Source organism: Ictalurus furcatus, chromosome 8 (genome assembly GCF_023375685.1).
Source record: "Ictalurus furcatus strain D&B chromosome 8, Billie_1.0, whole genome shotgun sequence".
Lineage (NCBI taxonomy): Eukaryota > Metazoa > Chordata > Actinopteri > Siluriformes > Ictaluridae > Ictalurus > Ictalurus furcatus.
The window spans coordinates 2,121,169-2,141,017 of NC_071262.1; the positions used below are offsets into that span (position 1 = coordinate 2,121,169).

At 39.5% G+C, this 19,849-nt stretch overlaps 1 protein-coding gene across 1 annotated transcript; it reads right to left on the bottom strand.

The window, feature by feature from the left end:
* Positions 1–4,436: 4,436 nt before the first annotated feature.
* Positions 4,437–16,378, bottom strand: atoh8 (atonal bHLH transcription factor 8). The gene is made up of 3 exons (XM_053631522.1): positions 15,483–16,378; positions 11,636–11,827; positions 4,437–5,007 (listed from the first exon to the last, which is right to left on the bottom strand). Exons 1-3 carry the CDS (start codon positions 16,152–16,154, stop codon positions 5,002–5,004), a joined length of 870 nt encoding a protein of 289 aa, XP_053487497.1. The 5' UTR covers positions 16,155–16,378; the 3' UTR covers positions 4,437–5,001.
* Positions 16,379–19,849: the final 3,471 nt, after the last annotated feature.

Sequence of the window (19,849 nt, forward strand, 5' to 3'; positions counted from 1 at the left end):
TAGTCTGTGGTGGAATAAACGGGTTAATATTTTCAGGGTTATTTTAACGCTTTAAAAATGTCAATTTTACCACATTATAAACAAATATGTCAACATGGTATCTCGTTTATTTATACACAAGAAGGTGTACAGAAATGTATTGCTAGAGCTGCTAACGTGGTGTTTATATATAGCCTAGACTTTGAAGTAAACGACTCAAATAAGTCATATTTAACTCAATTTTATTTGTACAGCGCTTTTTACAATGGACATTGTCTCAAAGCAGCTTTACAGAAATATATAAAACACGGGATACACATTTTAAATGTGTAAATTTAAAAAAAGTTCACATCTACCTCCTTCTACTGGTTTTAGGTGCAATTGCAAGACATTTTAATGTTAAGTGTTTGTCCACCAGATGGCAGTAATCTGCGACTAAACCATGCTGCAGTCTTCATATTATTTGAATGAGTGCAACACAGAAGTCTGTAATCTTCCCTAAAGTCTGTAACTGTCTGGGGTTTCTGGAGACTTCAAAACATTGTTGGAATAAACGAACAGCCTAGAAGGGTTCATTTGAGCCAAGGAGTTGGGTTTGATGCATCGAGGTGGGCGAGTGGGGTGCACTGATTCGACTGTCAGTGAAAATGACCCAGCCATTAACCCAACGGTTGGGTTACACAAAATTACCCAATAACTGGGTAGAGACTGAAAAAATAATCCAATTAAATGACACAAAAGCGTTTGGCCACTCCAAAACTTTAATTTAGCTTTTTTTTTTTTTGAGTCATTCAGAGGTGGGCTTACTCTTATGCTTTGGATCATTGTCTTGCTGCATAATCCAGATGTGGTTGAGTTTCAACTTCCAGAATAAAAACCAGACATTCTCCTTTAGGATTTTCTGGTAGAGAGCAGAACTCATATTTGCCAGATACTCAGAGAGAAAGTGCTTACTAAAAAGAGAAATGAAGAAAAGTGGTTCAAGTGGTCAAAAAATCTCCAAGGATCATAGCTGGAGAACTGCAGAAGTTAGTTGCGTCTTGGGGTCAGGAAGTCTCCAAAACTACAATCCGAAGTCACCTACATCACCACAAGTTGTTTGGATAAACTCGAGCGTCTTCAGTTCGCCAGACACTACTGGACCTTCAAATGGGATCGGGTTCTATGGTCAGATGAAACCAAAATAGAGCTTTTTGGTAATAAACACCGGAGGTGGTTTTGGTGCACAGAGAGGTAGCCATATGGAAAAGTACCTCATGCCCACGGTTAAATATGGTGGTGGATCTTTAATGTTTTGCGGCTGTTTTTCTGCCAGAGGACCTGGACATTTTGTTAGGATACATGGCATCATGGACTCGATCAAATATCAACAGATATTAAATGAAAACCTGACTGCCTCTGCCAGAAAGCTTAAAATGGGCCGTGGTTGGATCTTCCAGCAGGACAATGATCCAAAACATACATCCAAATCAACACAAAAATGGTTTACTGACCACAAAATCAAAGGGTTAGGGTTAGGTCCTAGTCCCCTGTCCCCTGACCTGAACCCCATAGAAAACCTGTGGGGTGAACTAAAGAGGAGAGTCCACCAGCGTGGACCTCGAAATGTGAAGGATCTGGAGAGATTCTGTATGGAGGAACGGTCTCAGATCCCTCACCATGTATTCTCCATCCTCATCAGGCGTTATAGGAGAAGACTCAGAGCTGTTATCTTGCCAAAGGGAGGTAGCACAAAGTATTGACTAAAAGGGTGCCAATAATCGTTGCACACCTATATTTAACAAAAAAAAATGTATATATATATATATATATAATAAAGCTGTGTTATGTTTGCAATTGTTTCATATCCATGAGAGCAGAGTATTTTTGTGAATTTTTTTTAACAAAAGATCAAAAGGTTAAACAATAAAGACAATTTTTCACAGCCGCCTTTGCTCATATTTACCAAAGGGTGCCAATATTACTGGTGGGTGCTGTATCATATATTAACCATATATTAACCCCTATATTACTGTATTCATCCAAATTTATCCATATGGGATCAGTATATATATTTTTTATTAATAATAATTTAATTAACCAAAAAAAAAAAAAAAGGAGGGGGGAGGGGTGAAGAATAGTTTGTTTTTTTTTCATTATACCTCTTCTTACCATTTGTTTTGATGTTTTCAGCACCGTATGGAATCTAATTTTCAGACTTACCGGAGCATTTTATCCATTCTCGAGCTTGATATGCTAATGAGAACCTCCTCACTGGGCATATATAGTGAACTGGAATGTGTTGTCCAGGGCCTATGAGACAGTTTTACCTTTGTGCTTACTTTAGAAACCGAGGTAATATGTTTGGGGAAAGGGTTTTTGTGGTATGTACACCTGTGTATGTAAATGAAGCTTCAATAAAATGACCCATCTTCTCTTCTCGGTTATCTTCTAGCTGGACAGCTGCTCTTGGATTTCTTTTGCATGTCCAATTTCAGACAGTTTTACATTGAAATGGAAATACTGGATGACAATAACGGGGCCCTTGTGGGCTAAAAAGTTCCACGTTTGATTCATCCGTCCATATAAGACTGTTCCAGAACCCGCCAGGTGCTTCTGGGCAAACTTGAGACGAACATTCATGTTGTTCTTAGCGAGAAATGGTTTTCACCTCACTACTCTGCCATGGATTCAGTTTTTGTTGAGGGTCTTTCTGATAGTAGAGTCATGAACACTGACGTCAGCCTGAAGATCTTTGGACATGGCTCTAGGATTCTTTGTAAGTTCCTGGATGATTTTACACCTTGCTCTGGGAGAGATTTCGGCAAGACAACCACTCCTGAGAAGATTATAAAGTATTCTAAAATGTTCTACATTTGGACAGTAAGGCTCTGTTTGTGGATTGGTGGAGCCCAAGAGCATTAGAAATGTATTTGGCTTTTTTTTTTTTTTTTTTTTTTTTTTTTTTTTTTTGCAGAGGTCTTCAGGATTTCTTTCCCCTATGTAGCATATTGGGCTTGACTCGTGACCTGTATGATGTGAATCCATTGTCTGGGGGGAAAATTAGATTCAGATTGTGTATGGCTGGCCCGAACCAGGGCTGCTGGTTAAAAATGTGCACAAATTCAGAAATTTTGACCCCATGACCCCTAAACCCAAAACACCACTATGGAATACTGTAACATTTGAACATTTTAAAAATCAGTAACATATTGTATGTGTACACTGACTAACATCTAAGGGAATATTCCTTGCACTGGCTTACCAGACTAGTGAGAAGGGTGAGCATGCATTTATACTGGACTTATAGATTTATTAATCTAGAAAGTGTGGTACCCCAACAGACCTTTCAGTGAGTTTAAGGATACAGAGGAGTACTAGAAAATACTCTGTAATAGGAAGGGGGGGGAAAAAAAAAGCCAGTTAGTGTTACTACTCAATAATGAATAGTACATGCCATTTGAGACAAAATATAAAAAGACAAAAATAGCATGAACACCCTTCATTTGAATATGGCTTGCTTGAATGTGAAACCCAGTACTGTTTCAAAATTACAAAAGTACAAGCTGTTTTCATAGTTAGAGCGATGGTTCTTATATTCACTTGTAAAATAAATCAATCAGATTAAAATTGCGATTGGGGTCACGAGGGAAACTCACATTCGTAACATCAAGTGATCAAACCACTAGGTTTGGGAACCCCCGGAAGACGCCACATCAGGATTGACTTCATTTGAGGTTTTAATGATAAAAATTGAATTCAATTTTTTGAATTTATTCCCGACGTATTAAACGACCAAGGCGATGAAGGAAAAGTCCATTTAAACGTCTTGCATACCATTAGGAAAATAAAGCTGGTGCATACATCCAAGGTATCGTAGAGGGATAGACGCACCTAAAATCAAACACGAATCATGTGCAGCTAGGCACCATGCACAGTTTCAGCATTACATTTACTAAGGACTGGTCTAAACCAGTGGACAATGCATCCAAACCGATCCTCAATGAATAGGATTAAGTCATATTCTACCTAACTGGGCATAACCACAAACAAATATACCCCCCCCCCCCACACTGTTTTCTAGCTGAAATTATGAAAAAAGGCAAAGCCAGCTAGCCTAAGCATGTTGATATGATCAAAGATGGGAGAAAGTGAAAAAGTTGCATCATTTTTGATGTATGGCGGAGACTTAAACCGTTTCCCAAGGCGATACGTGTGCAGCTACGCAGGAAATGTGCTTCCTTTATACGTGACTTAAAAGAAAATCAATTAACAATGTCAGAAATAAGGACACCAGATTTGTCCCCAATATAACACCTTAGAAAAGATATTTATTCGAATTATTCTTATATATATATATATATATATATATATATATAAGATAATGTACTGTCATTTTTAATATTACTACATTTGAGATAGCTATACTGATTTCAGGACTGATATAAGGTGAAGTGAGAGACAGCTCAGTACAGAAATATGTTGAATATTTATTTCTGAGAGGAAAAACTCAATGCATACTATTTCATACTGATGGAAGCGGTCTTTAATGCGTCATTAAACATTTGTTTATATTAATAATTCATATTATGAATCTGTGCTACCTAACCTATCCATGCAGTTTTACAAGCCTCAAGTTCAAATTCAAGCGTAAATGAAATCCTGCAAGCTAACTGAAACATCTGTAAAAACCTGCAATGCGTGATCCGATCGACAAACATCATACGGGCATTTTACAATAATCGTTCATCGTTGCAGTGTAGAATTATAATAATAGTGTGTTCTGTATAATATTTTCGTAGTGTGAAATGTATTATATTTTAATATCTGCAGTTACCGTATTATTATTATTATTATTATTATTATTATTATTATATATGTAATAATTCTGTGACTTTTTTTTTCTCCTCACACACTTTAGCCTACTTCGATAGAACATTCCAGGATCTCACACGTCAAGTGTAAGGATGCATCAGTGTAGAATATGCCTCGTCCTAATCGTTCTGTAGTGACGTTCTTCTTTCTTCTAAGCCAGTCTTCATTTTACTCCTATACAAACATATACACACGAGAGTTACACAAATTCAGCCTTATTTTTGAATGACAGAGTAAATATCAATAAAGATACTGGTATGAGTTAAGATAACTAATATATAATCATGGGCATAGTAAGGGAGAAACTGCGTAAGAAGAACAACCCCAAGTTTTTAAGCATCCATATAGAGGTCAAATCACGTCACAGGAAAAGACAAACATTTTATTCAATCCAGAGTGGATAAACTCTAATAAATAAACGCTGGGTTGAGCTTTCTGTGTCATTTAATTGGGTTATTTTCTCAGTCTTGGGTAGTTTTTGGGTAGTTTTGTGTAACCGAACTGCTGACAGGTGAATCAGTGCACCCCTCCCCCACCCCAACGCATCAGCCCAGGCTCCTTGGGTCAAATCAACTCAGCGAGGACTGTCTGAATTCACCTCACGTGGACGTAGCGGTTTCCACACGGACAGACTGTTAGATATATTTGGACAACCAAGGTTCGTATCGATATATTTATCCATAAAACCATTACTGTACACTAGTTTACACGACCTTACTTAAATGCACCGCTACCTTCTTCAGCTTTGCTTAACGTTTTAAACGTCTCCTTTGATCAAAACCTGACGTTTCCGTCTTAAATACTTTACTAATTTGAGTCGTTTACGTCAAAGCCTATATATAAACACGTGTTGTAATCAGTTAAACTGCCACGCGATTAATGTCACGTAAACACGCGATACGAATATAAGATTGTTATCCGTTACATGCACTACTTCAGCAATACATTTCGGAACACCTTCTTGTGTCCAGGAAACTTTGACTGTTTACGTGTTCCCCATCTCAAGTGTCCATGGACCATTTGGGAGCACGTCACAGTTACGTCACTGCACTTGTACGCGCATGACGATCACAGAAAATGGTCACGGTAGTAAGTGTATCTATAATGAGAACCATGCGTTGGGTTGAAAAACAAATGAACAACCCAACTTGATGGGTCAGTTTAGCACAAAATGTGCTCCGTTATATATTTACCCAGCCGTTGGGCTAAAAATGACCCAGTTTGGGTTGTTTTTAACCCAGAGTGTAAGGGCATGTGGAGATGGGATGAGTAAATTATGTAAAAAAAAAAAAAAGTTATACATTACAAGACTATATTAACAACGTATGCAAAAAAAAAAAAAAAACAAACAAAACAAAACCCCAAATCATTTAGTTCAGTTAGAACAAGACACACATGTCTTTTTCTTCTTATGAACCCCACCCCAGACTACATGTCTGTCTCTTTCTCTCGCGCTCTCTCTCCCCAACAGATTACATTTTAGTCCTACCCTCCCCCTCTCTCATTTATAGGTGCAGAAAAAATAAAAAAAAATTTTTCAACAGATGGCCTAGGAAGAACTGGGGATCCAGCCAGGGTAACGCACTGGGTAATGTGCCAATTCCTGCAGTGAGTGAATTCTCCTGGTTCCAACTCGCGTGCCTTCACCCTGCCCTCTGCCCTGAATGGCGCCAGCAGGACTTCCCAGCTAGCTTTGCAAACATCTGGTGTCTGGGACTGCCAGCAAGAGGGGGAGGAGCGCCTGGCTATTTTCCTTCTGACTGTGTTTTGCACATTCAACATTTGTACTTAGCACAGCAGTGGTAGCACATTATTTCACAGATGAAGAAGAAAATTCGTTTTTTTTTTTTTTTGGCAGTATAATTTGAAAATACAGACAAATTATAAATAGTAAAATTATAAACCGGTACGCCCTTCAGATCTGCTTCTTCTCAATTTACTCTCGAACAATATAATCAAGAATATATATTTATAAGAGATTTAACTAAGAATATAACTAAGGACAAGTGAGGGGACAGTACTATGAAAACTTGAGAATACTGATAAAGTATAAATCATCCAGAAATATGATGAACCTTAGGGGTGGAATGAATTTCCTCTGGCTGTCAGAACAGCTGAGCCACTGAAGACTAAAGACCTAGCACGTCACTAAACACTTACAGAAATGATGTCTATTCTGAAAAGGCATATAATAATAATAATAATAATAATAATGTGAAGTTTATTTACAAACTTGTTAATACACATGGACATTCAAAGTGCTGTGCCGTTAACTAAACCTGAAACAGGAAAATATAAAAATGCACACAGTGTGACATGTACAGTGGTGCTTGAAAGTTTGTGAACGTTTGAAAGTTGAATTTTCTACAATTCTGCATAAACATGACCTACGATATCATAAGTCATAAGAGAACCCGATTAAACAAATGAGACAAGATTATAATACTTGGTCATTTATTTATTGAGGAAAATGATCCAATATGACATATCTGTGAGTGGCAAAAGTATGTGAACCTTTGCTTTCAGTATCTGGTGTGACCGCCTTGTGCAGCAATAACTGGAACTAAATGTTTGGGGTAACTGCTGTCCAGTTGGCCTATTGTTACCCACTTATAATATCACTTCCTTTGTACTGAATGATTTTTATCATGTTACAATTACCACTCAGTTTGTACTACTTGTTTGTCTTCTTGTTTTTATTTTATTGATGGACTGATCCCTTCATTACCTTGCCCATCTACAGTAATATATAATGTATGGAAAGAAAAAATAAAGCAGTAGTTTAACAATACTGCTGTCCTTCCCTACCATCATCCATCATTTATCCTTCAAGGTTACTCCCCTTTACCCCTAGACACCTGAAGGGGAATGTAACACCTCTGTATGAGGTGAGGAGAAGAAAATGGACATATAATCCATTGACAACGGTATTTTAAATAATAAATAAATAAATAATCAATCATAAATCATTCAGTGACTAAATGACTTTGTGGTAAGATTTTGGCATGTGCATTTTAAAATCAAACTAACAGATAACGCGTTGAAAATCACAATATCCATAGTTTACGGCCAACGCGGGCAGGGCAGAAACAGCTGGGACACATCTGGACTAGTGATACTAGTTTTGCAAGTAGTGAAATATTACCTATAAAGCAAAAAAGTACATTTACACTGATCAAGCATAACATGAACAATTGGGGCAGCTGTGGCTCAGAGCGGGTTGTCCGCTGATCTTAGGGTTGGCGGTTTGATTCCCGGTCCACATGACTCCAAGAAACCCAAGACACAGGGGCAAGACACAGAACCCCAAGTTGCTCTCAGTGGCAAGCTAGCACCTTGCATGTGTGCGAGTGTGTGTGTGTGATTGGGTGAATGAGAAACAGTGTACAACTTTAACAAGGGCTGACAAGACGACTGGGTCAGAGCATCTCCAAAACGGCAGGTCTCGGGAGTGTTCCCAGTATGTGGTGGTTAGTAATTAACAAAAGTGGTCCAAGGAAGGACAACCGGTGAATCTGCAACAGGGTCATGGATGCCCAAGGCTCACTGAGTGAAAGCTAGCCCATTTGGTCCAATATCACTGAATTGTAGCACAAATTGCTGAAAACGTTCATGCTGGCTATGACAGAAGTGTGTCAGAACACACAGTGCATCACAGCTTGTTGAGTATGGGGCTGCATCGCCACAGACTGGTCAGAGTGCCCATGCTGACCCCTGTCCACCGCCAAAAGTGCCTACAACATGCACGTGAGCATCAGAACTGGACCATGGCGTGGCTGTGGCTCAGGTGGTAGAGCGTGTTATCCATCAATCGTAGGGTTGGCAGTTCGATTCCCAGCCCGTGTGACTCCACATGCCGAAGTGTGCTTGGGCAAGACACTGAACCCCAAGTTGCTCCCGATGGCATGTTAGCACCTTGCATTGCAGCTCTGCTACCGTTGGTGTGTGAATGGGTGAATGAGACACAGCGTAAAGCACTTTGGATAAAAGCGCTATATATAAGTGCGCCATTTACCATGGAGCAATGGAAATAGGTGGCATGGTCTGATGAATCATGTTTTCTTTTACATCATGTGGATGTGCGTCACTTACCTGGGGAAAAGATAGCACCAGGATGCACTATAGGAAGAAGGCAAGCCGGTAGAGGCAGTGTGATGCTCTGGGGGCAATGTTCTGCTGGGAAACCTTGGGTCTGGGCATTCGTGTGGATGTTAATTTAAAACACACGCCTTCCTACCTAACCATTGTTGCAGACAATGTATACCCCTTCATGCCAACAGCATTCCCTAATGGCAGTGACCTATTTCAGCAGAATAATGCGCCAAAAATGCTGCAAAAATTGTTCATGAATGGCTGGAGGAACATGACAAAGAGTTCAAGGTGTTGACTTGGCCTCCAAATTCCCCAGATCTCAATCCGATCAAGCATCCACGGGAGGTCCTGGACAAACAAGTCTGATCCATGGAGGCCTCACTCCACTACTTACAGGACTTAAAAGATCCCTGCCATGTCCATGCTTCAACGGTTGCTGTTCCAGTAGAAAATCTGTCCTTGCCAGAGACATCATGAGGACAATTATATGACTCTTTGGGTTTGACCCATGACCAGAATAAACTGGTTTTTAAAGGTGAACGAATGAATGTGCTGAACCTGTCTGGGAAAAGAGACTCATGTATTTACCCAGTTAACAAGGTGGTTCAAAATTGAACTAATTCTCCAAGTACTGAGGTTGGAAAATGGCAGCCGTCAGTAACTGGATCATTGTAAGATTCTCCAACAGAAAAGGCAATGCAAAGTTTTCCTTCAGAAACACAAAGAATGGGACAGAAATCAGTAAATAATGGTATTAGCTTATAAAAGCTAAATATTTTTAGGTGAGGTGATGAGGTGAGTCCATAAGTCAGGACCAATGACTGATAGATCAAGAAAGCTATTCAGCTGTGTATATGGGCATTAGAATTACGTTAATCATATGTTACGGCCTTGACAGTCACCGGGGTCCAAATGCAACGGATAAAAAATTTAAAACATAAACTGTATTGTGTGTTTACTCAGGTTGCCCTTCTTTTATTTTGTATTTCGTGTGAAGATCTAAAACTGTTTAGTCTGAGATATACACAAAAACAGAAGAAATAAGGAAATAGGCAAATACTTTTTCACAGCAGTGTATATCTGCGTAAATATCACCTGAAACATTATCAAAGTCCTAAAAGTATGCAAAGAGATCCTAACGAAACAAATATGACCCAATATTACTTATCCGTGAGTGGCAAAATGTATGTGAACCTCGAGGATTAGCAGTTAATTTGAAGGTGAAATTTCAATCAATGGGATGATGATCAGGTGTTAGTGAGCACCATGTTGTATTTAAAGAACAGGCGGTCTGATCTTCCCAACACGTGTCTGGGGACGTGTATGACGGCACAAACAAAGGAGATTTCTGAGGACCTCAGAAAAAGAGTTGTTGATGCTCATCAGACTGGAAAAGGTTACAAAACAATCTTGAAAGAATCTGGACTCCACCAATCCACAGACATATCGTGTACAAATGGAGGAAATTCAAGACCACTGTAACCCACCCCAGGAGTGGTCGACCAACAAAGATCACTCCAAGAGCAAGTAACGTGTAAAATCACAAAGGAACCCAGGGTAACGTCTAAGCAACGAAAGGCCACTCTCACATTGGCTAATCTTAATGTTAATGAGTCTACCATCTAGAGAACACCGAACAACAATAGTGTGCATGGCAGGGCTGCAAGGAGATAGGCACTGCTCTCCAAACAGAACATTACCGCCCGTCTGCAGTTTGCTACAGATCACATGGACAAGCCAGAAGGCTATTGGAAAACGTTTTGGTTTAAATCAGAAGGGGTATGTTTGGAGAAAGGAAAACACTGCATTCAAGCATAAGAACCTTGTCCCATCTTTGAAACATGCTAGTGGTAGTATCACGGTTTGGGCCTGTTTTGATGCGTCTGGGCCAGGCCGACTTGCCATCAATGACGGAACAGTGAATTCTAAAGGAAAATGTCAGGACATCTATCTGTCTATGATCTGAATCTCAAAAGAGAGTGGGACATGCAGCAAGACAACGACCCTACGCACACGAGACGTTCTATCAAAGAACGATTAAAGAAGAACAAAGGTAATGTTTTGGAACGGCCGAGTCAAAGTCCTGACCTTAATCCAATAGAAATGATGTGGAAAAACCTGAAGCGAGCAGTTCATGTGAGGAAACACACCAACATCCCAGAGTTGAAGCCGTTCTGATGAATGTGCTAAAATTCCTCCGAGCAGATGTGCAGGTGATCAACAGTTACCCCAAACGTTTAGTTCCAGTTATTTCTACACAAGGCGGTCACAACAGATACTGAAAGCAAAAGGTTCACATACTTTTCCCACTCACAGATATTTAACAGTGGATCATTTTCCTCAATAAATAAATGACCACGTAAAATATTTTCTCTCATTTGTTTAATTGGATTATCCTTATAACTTTTTAAGACTTTTGTGAGAACCTGATCGGACCTATTTATGCAGAAATATAGAATTTTCTAAAAGGTTTCACAAACTTTCAAGCACCACTGAAGACATCAGTCCCTGATGAGCAAGCCAGAGGTGACCGTCTAAATTAAATATAAGCAATAAGCATGCATTTTTGGGGCAGAACATTTATTTTTGGGGCAGAAATAGTTTTTGAACTACTGTACTTTATTAGCTTACTTTCATTATAACGATATTTGCCTAAAGAAATATCTAGTTTACGTTTGAAAATCTGAAAACCCCCTGCTGCTCTATTTACCTTTCTCTTCTTGGAGCGACCCTCAGCCTGCAGGGTTCTGGTGCACTGCTCAACACACTCTCTGAAGCTCATGTTGCTGTGGTCTGGTGTATAGTCCAGATCTACAAGTTGAGCCAATGACAGGATATAGTTGCAAGCGATTCTTAATATAGCCAGCTTGGAGAGTTTCTGTCCATAGGAGTAGCAAGGCACCTAAAGAAGCAGTGATAAACACATAGTAATACATGTAAATCGAGGAACTACTAAACCATGTTGTCTTGGTCTGCTTTTATAAAACAGTAGCAGGTGTTGACGTCAGTCTTCGAACAGGGCTGGCATGTATGGACATGTATAGCAGAGTAGCAGAGCTCTTCTGACAAGTAGAAGGACACAGCTATTTTTCAATGATAGTATTTAAAGGCATTATGAATGTGTGGATTTACAGCCATTTTAAAAATTAAGATCTGAATGTATAATCTGTATGTATAAGCCGACCCCTCTGAAAGTATCGGAACAGCAAGGCCAATTCTTTTGTTTACACTGAAGATATTTGGGTTTGAGATCAAAAGATGAAAAGACGACGATAGATCGGAATTTCAGCTTTTGTTTTCCGATATTGACCTAGAGACGTGTTAAACAGCTTGGAACGTGGCACCTTTTGGTAGAACCCACCCATTTTACAAGTGATCAAAAATATCGGAACATGCGACCGACAGGTGTTTCTTGTTGCCCAGATGTGCCCGGTTAGATTGATTGTTTAAACAATGAATAGCTCTGAATGTCTAGTCTTGGTTCGAGCCCCCGGATTCGCTCGTGAAGACTGCATTTGTTGTTAAAAATAATAAACCAACAAGAAGACCAAAGCGCTATCTACGGGAGAAAAGCAAGCCATTTTGAAGCTGAGAAAAGAGGGAACGTTGAGCAGAGCCATCACTCAAGCATTAGGTACAGCCAATACAACAATGAAGAACCTCCTGAAAAAGAAAGAAAATAACAATCAAACGGGTCAGCCAAGGAAAACAAGGAGTTGTGAAGAAAAAGCCGAAATCTACAGTCGGTGACATCTCCAACAACCTCCACTGGACATGGGTGACGTTAATACAATCCACTGTTTGAAGACATAGCACAAGATGAAAACCACTCTTCAGCAGTAAGAATCTGAAAGCCAGATTGGAATTTGCAAAGAAATACAGAGACGAGCCAGGAAAGTTCTTGAACCAGGATTAACCTCTACCAAAGTGTGAAGAAATAAAGGATCTGGTCACAATCCTAAACATACAAGCTCATCAGTCTAGCACAGTGGCGGTAGCGTTATGGTTAGGGCTCAATAAATTTACTGATGATGTAACTCACGAAGGTAGCAGCAGAATGAATTTCGAAGTCCACAGAAACATTCTGTCTGCCAACCGACGGAGAAATGCGTCCAATCTAATTGGGAGAAATTTCATCATACAACAAGACAATGATCCAAAAACACACCGCCAACACAACTAAGGACTTCATCAGGGGAAATTGGTGGGAGGTTTTAGACTGGCCAAGTCAAACACCAGACCTTAATCTAATCGAGCACGAAGGACGCAGCAATTTGGTCACGTCAGTGCACTGTCGGCTTTTTGAACTTATTGCAAGCAAGAGGTATGCCCCCAAATATTAAGTGTCATTTACTTTAAGACTAACTGTTCCAATATTTTTGACGACTTGAAATGGGTTTGTTCAAACAAAAAGGTGCCATGTCCTAAATTGTTTAACATATCTAGATGCAAGTATCAGGAAACGAAAGCTTAAACTCCGGTCTATCGTCTCATGTACCTCTTTTGATCTCAAACCCAAATGACTTTAGTGTTCAACCAAAATAAATAAATAAATAAATAAATAAATAAATAATTGGCCTTGCCATTCCAAAACTTTGTGAGGGGACTGTACACGGCAGAGGGAAAGCCTCAGTACTATAGCTTGCCGCTCCTGGCTCACACTCTGCGAATGACCTGTTCGTTCTGCTGGTAATGGTGTAGGTGAATGATGACGACCCTTGGCGTCCATCTTGGCGTCATTTTTGCAGTAAACCTAGAGGTCAAGGCCTAGAAACATAGCAAGAAGCTCAGAAAAGAAAGCAGCAGGGTGGGGCCCCTCGATACACTTCAGTAAACCCATGATCCTAATTTTGTTTTGGTGTCTGCAAGGCTTCAGGTCGGTGACTTTGGCAAGTAGCTTAGCATCGCTAGCCGTCAGCATAGCACAAGCTGTTTCCAGAACTAGTATGCACTCGTCTTGTAAGCTGGCACTGGATTCCGCCAAAGCAATCTTCTGGACGTATTCTGACACCTTGGCTTGAATACAATCTAGCTTTGTTTCGAGTGTTGAGATGGCTTTGAATCCAGCGAATAGGGCTTTTCGGTTTTCCTCGAGCAGGTTAGTTGCTATACTGAGTTTACTACTTAATTTCCTTGGTGGGGTCGGTTTTGACATTCAAATCCCTTTTAATTTGTTTGATCGCTTTGGCTGCCATCATTTTGTAATATACAGTATAGTCCATGGACATCATTTTGTCCACTTATGACATAAATGGCCTTTCCTGCGAGTCGCCATTTTATTAATGCAATATGCCAGAGTGTACTGCGACATAGATCTTCTCTTGCTGAACTTGAAAGACACACATCTCATCTCAAACGTGTACTGGCTTTTTAACTCAATGGAATCTAATGGTATTGATGATATCTGGCATGCCTGGGAGACAGACCTTAGTGCTGCCCATATTGATGATGATGAATCAGTAGATGCAGTTAAATCGATCGGAAGAACATGTGCTTGTAATAGATTGGCTGAAACTCAGTACAAAATACTTCTTAGACTCTACACCAACCCCCACGTCGCCTAGTACAAAGTTTTAGGATGGGGAGGCATGCAAGACAGGCGAGGACCCTGGATTCTTCTTACTCGGCCTCCCCTCCAAAACAGGAGTGCTAGTCAAAATCTGCAGGCTACAGTCTGGAGACTTCTCATCATGGTACCGCTTGAAGTACCATGGAAATAGTTTTGGACCTGAAGTCCATGTGGACATTCTCGATGTAGTTGCCGGGACTACGGTTGCCGCGATGTACTTAGGACTGCATTTCCCACGTACAATTTTGCACTCAAGTCTCCTTTAGAACAGACTTCACATAAAAACCATAATGAACTTTCTTTTACGTTCACACTATCCGTCGTTCCCCAGATGAGCACGGGTTCCCTTCTGAGTCCGGTTCCTCTCAAGCTTTCTTCCTCACATCATCTCAGGGAGTTTTTCCCTCGCCACCGTCTCGCTCAATAGGGATAAATTCACACACTTAAAATCTCCATCCTGTGTTTACGTTTCTATAAAGCTGCTTTCAGACAATATCCATCGCTAAAAGCGCTAAACAAATAAAACCCAACCGGATCGACTCGAACGGTCGTTTTTTTACTTTTTAATTCAGCGGATCCACTCTAGACCCCCTCTTCACTCTCACGCTTGTATATCTTTCGAGTTCTGCGCATACTGAGACTACCTGCCACAATTAGTGGAGCATGGCGCCAGGTTCGAACCGACAAGAATTCCAGCGCTGGAGCAACCAATTCAACAAGGGATCATTTCAAAAGTGAAGACGTTTGCTTGTTTAAGCGCGGTCTACTACAAAATCTCACTTCGTAATTTGCCTAATTTATTTCTTTTTTTTTTTTGGTCATCCTGCTCCTGTAGGCCTGTGGATCTGGTGTATGTTATTGTTGATCAATAAGTGAAGAAAAAAAAAAAAAAAAAAAAAAAGCCTGTCCTGCTAATCTACAATAAACACTAGAGAGGTGTCTAGTCATGACTTTTATTCAACTAGTAAATAAAAGCAGGGAAGGATACCTGCTTTCGCAGAGCCTCGAATGCTGCACTGATGGTGTGAACCCTGGTCCTCTCTCGAGCATTTGCCAGGAGTCTTCGTGTCTGCTGAATTGCCCTGATCTCCGTGACCACGCCAGCAGACTGCTCTTCAGCTGGTTTCCGAACCGACTCGGTGGTTTCAGTACTGTTATGGAGGTACGAACCCCGAGAGGTCGAGCACACAGACCTTTCAGAGCGTTTGCATAACAGGATACGCGAATGATGATGATGATGATGATGATGGTGATGAGGAGGAGGACAGTTTGCTGGAAACGCTTGCTGATGATCGAAGACCGATTCCTGTAGTGATGCTGTGTCGCTTCTGGTTCTCCCCCCAGTCTCTGAAATCGACCACAGTGGCGTTTCTGTTTCATTCCTACTCAGTGATGGCAACGTGTACACTTTCATATCGAGAGCAGTGTTTAAGATGTCCGGTTGCTGGATGTATTCTCCAGCTGGATCAAAACTCTGGAACTTGTTCTCATGGGTTTTTCCATAAACCTGCTCCAGCAAAGGTTCTACTGAGTCGAGGCTTTTCTTCGAGTCATGTGAGCTCTTTTCCTCACGTTTAACAGAATCCCGAAGCTTTCGTTTAAACTTCTTGCATTCATCTGCTGGGTTACTCCGATCCGTGTTTACATGACTGTTCTTCATTTCCGAGGTCTGAGCAGGAATGACAACAAAGTGTCCTGGTGAACTTCCTACAGCTGTTACTATTTATCCATCCAGTTCTTGCATGAGTAAGAAAGAAAGAAAATGTTATATTGTAGCAAGACTACGCTGGCTTTTTTTTCTCTTCCCCCCAGTGCTTTCCCAGACCCGTCTGAAGTCAAGCAGGCATTGCCAGCATTCTTCATCCGCATTTACATAAAAGCCCCTGCGAGAGAGTGTTACCCCGCCTGCTGGGGGAGACTACCCAAAATAAATAAATGAGGTTTGTGTCTGATGTGGCTCATGGACGGACACACTTATAAAAGACAATATGAGTGAGTGTGGTTTGGCAAAACATAACATTTACATATATATATATATATATATATATATATATATATATATATATATATATATATATATATATATATATATATATTCCCTCTTTCTTCAGCTGAGACATGTTTGGTGTTTGCCTTTTCAGTTTTGTATTGGAGTAGGTGTGCCATTTTTTTTTTTGTTTGTTTTTTTGTTTTTTGGACAATATCAACCCCCAACAAAGTTGTCAAATATATTCTAAACTAAAAAATATTTTAGACAGTAGGTCAAATTATTAATTTTTAAACAATTTTTTTTTTTTAAGAGAAGACTAAGGACAAAGAAAGTGTTCATATCATATCAGTGTTGAGCCTGGGATTTATAAAGAGCGTTTTTTTTTTTTTAAACAAAATTTGGAGGCCCAGATAGCAAAGAGACGTCGATTCAACATCTATCTATATATATATTTTTAAGTTGCATCTATTTATTAGTTGTTTTCAAAGTTTGGGCCGCCAGGGGGCGCCCGTGGGGAATCAACAATTTGGTGTGAAAAATAAATAAATACATGATTTTCTCTTCCTCACTCTCAGACAACCACACACACACACACACAATCAATTCCTAATGTAAAGTAAAGATGTAATTATTAATAATAATAAAAAAAGGGGGATATATTCAGAAGTCTGTATTTGTAATGTGTTTTAAAGACATCTTGCAAAAGGAGGGCCTCGGTCAAATGTTCATGCCATTTGGGGGCCTTGACTTGGAAAAGTTTGGGAACCCCTGGTATAGGTGAGTATCACAGTCAGTGAGTATCGTCCTGTTTGTGCATGACCTGAACATGAGGTAAAGCAGCAGGTAGGCGAAGTCTGAGGTAAATTTTGGAACCGGTTTAATGATTTAAACTGGCAACTTCAACATGATGAACTTCGGATTTATAACTATTATTTTCTAAACTTTAAGATAGCAAGGTTAAAATTTTGAGTGGAAATGAGCCACAAAACTAACTCTGTTAATGTCTTTTTCAAAAGCTCCATGACACTCGAGCAAGGCTATGACAGTGTATGTCCAGCTAACAATTTTTGGTTCTCAGAACATACATTTTGAAGGTCAAATGGCGGTGATCTGTCCAGGACTGGCCGTCCCAGCAAATTCAGTCCAAGAGCAGACTGATACAAAAAGAAGTCTCCAAGAACCCTAAAATTTCATCACAGAATCTGCTAGTAGGTCTTCTAACTGTTAGTGTCAAAGTGCATCTTTCTACCATCAGAAACAGTTTGCACAAATTTGACCTGCATGGGAGGTGTGCCACGGAAAAGCCTTTGCAAGACTACAGTTTTGCAAAGACCAGGCATTTTGGAATAATGTGCTCTGGCCTAGTCAAAGCCTGTATTTTAATCCAATTAAAATGTTGCGGTGGGATTTGAACCGGGCAGAACACGCAATAAAACATCTTGCAACTGAAAGAATATAGCATGGAAAAGTTGTCAAAAGTTATTTCTGCTAAAAGGGGCAATACTAGCTTCTGAGGCCAAGGGTGTATTTACTTTTTCTACAGATGAATATTACATCTATTGATATTTCTGTTGAATAAATGATTGAAAAAGCTCATTTTCCTTGTGGTTTTGTTCAAGTACATCAGCTCTTTATTAACAGGCACTGTTTCAGCGTCGATCAAATATGTCGAAAAAGCCAACAATTTTCATTGGGGTGTACTTATTTTTTCACATGACTATTGTTTCCATAAACATTCTCATCATCCTGTAATTGTTTCATTCTTAATACATGTGTTTTGTTTGAACGTTACGTAGGCTGGATTCATTCCATATCGAATACAATACTGTGCAAAAGTCTTAGGCGCATGCAGGGAAATGCTGTAGAGCAAAGAGGCCTTCAAAATAATGAAATTAAATGTTTCTACATTTAAAAAAAAAATTAAAAAATACCGTATAGAGCAGTAAACAGTAGTAAACTAAACAAAGTCAACATTTGGAGTGAAATAAATAAATAAAAATACTAGTCTCCGGTAGAATTGGTGCAGTTTTATAAGGAAACGAGGTGTAAGTTTTATTGAGCGTCTTGCAGAACCAGCCACGGTTCTTCTGGAGACTTTGACTGTCGCACTTGTTTCTTATTTGTTTTTGTCTGAAAAGTGGTCTCTTACGTAATATGCTGCTTTCTTCAATGACATACAAACATTTTTCTGTAACATTTCATTTTGTACTAGAAAACTAATGTTTTAGAATCTGAAATGTTTTTTTTTTAGTACTGACTTGACAAAATTTAAAAAATCAATAATAAAGTTTGTACTAAAAAAAAAAAAAAAATTAGGTTGCCTAAGAGTTTTGAACAGTACTGTAGGTAGCTGTCTTTGCTTACAATAAATGACAAAAATATTACCTTCATCTTTTTACAAGAAAGGACATTAAGGAAGTCGTTGTATTTATAGCTAAATATATCGCTATGAAAGTCACACACACTCTCTTCCATGCACAGAGAAGCAGTTCTTACACTTACAGCCCCACCTAGTGGACTAGTGGACTAATGATAAAACATTCCCTCTGTTTTCTCTGGACACGGAGCCAAACATACATCTTTGTATGTTTTTGATGTAACCGAATATACCAAAGCAGTTCTAAAAAAATAAATAAATAAATAACTGATCTGATTCATTTCTGAACAAACTAAGGGGGAAAAAATAACAAACTGTATTACAACATGGCAGCAAACTCCATTTTAGGGATTTGTCTAGGGAAATAACAGTATTACTTCGTCTTGCATCTTTACCCATGTTGCTCACAGCTCACAATAGCAGCAATGGGGCTCAGAACAAAGGTCACGTATAAAGTTTCATTTCATTATGAAAAAAGCATCACAAAGATATAGCCTACATTCTGACCCCTAGGTGTCGCTGTCACGAAACTGGGCAAGGACCCTCGGGTTACGGTCTTGATGACCCATACCAAGTATAGTTTCAAACGTGTTGCCCAGATATTCCCTCACATTTTTGATCTTTTTTTTTTTTTTTTTTTTTTTTTTTTAAACCAGCATAGTCTGAATATAAAAGTCAATATAAAATCAGACGAATGGTCTAGGAGGAGATTGAAAAAGTAGGTTTTCAACACCTTCATTTCAAAATGGCAGACAGGAAGTTTGGCCAATGTCATAATTGGTGTCATTGTTCTCCACATAACACAAAGACTCCAGATAGAAAGATCAGTCTCATGGCAATAGGCAAAAGTTATCGAAAGCTATTAGAATTAACAAAAATTGTGTGATAATTTTTGGCCATAAGGTGGCACGGTCTTGAAACTTTTTGAGAGTCTTGAGGGCATGATGCAGATGATTCATATGGAATTTTTTAATGATGCACCAAGTTG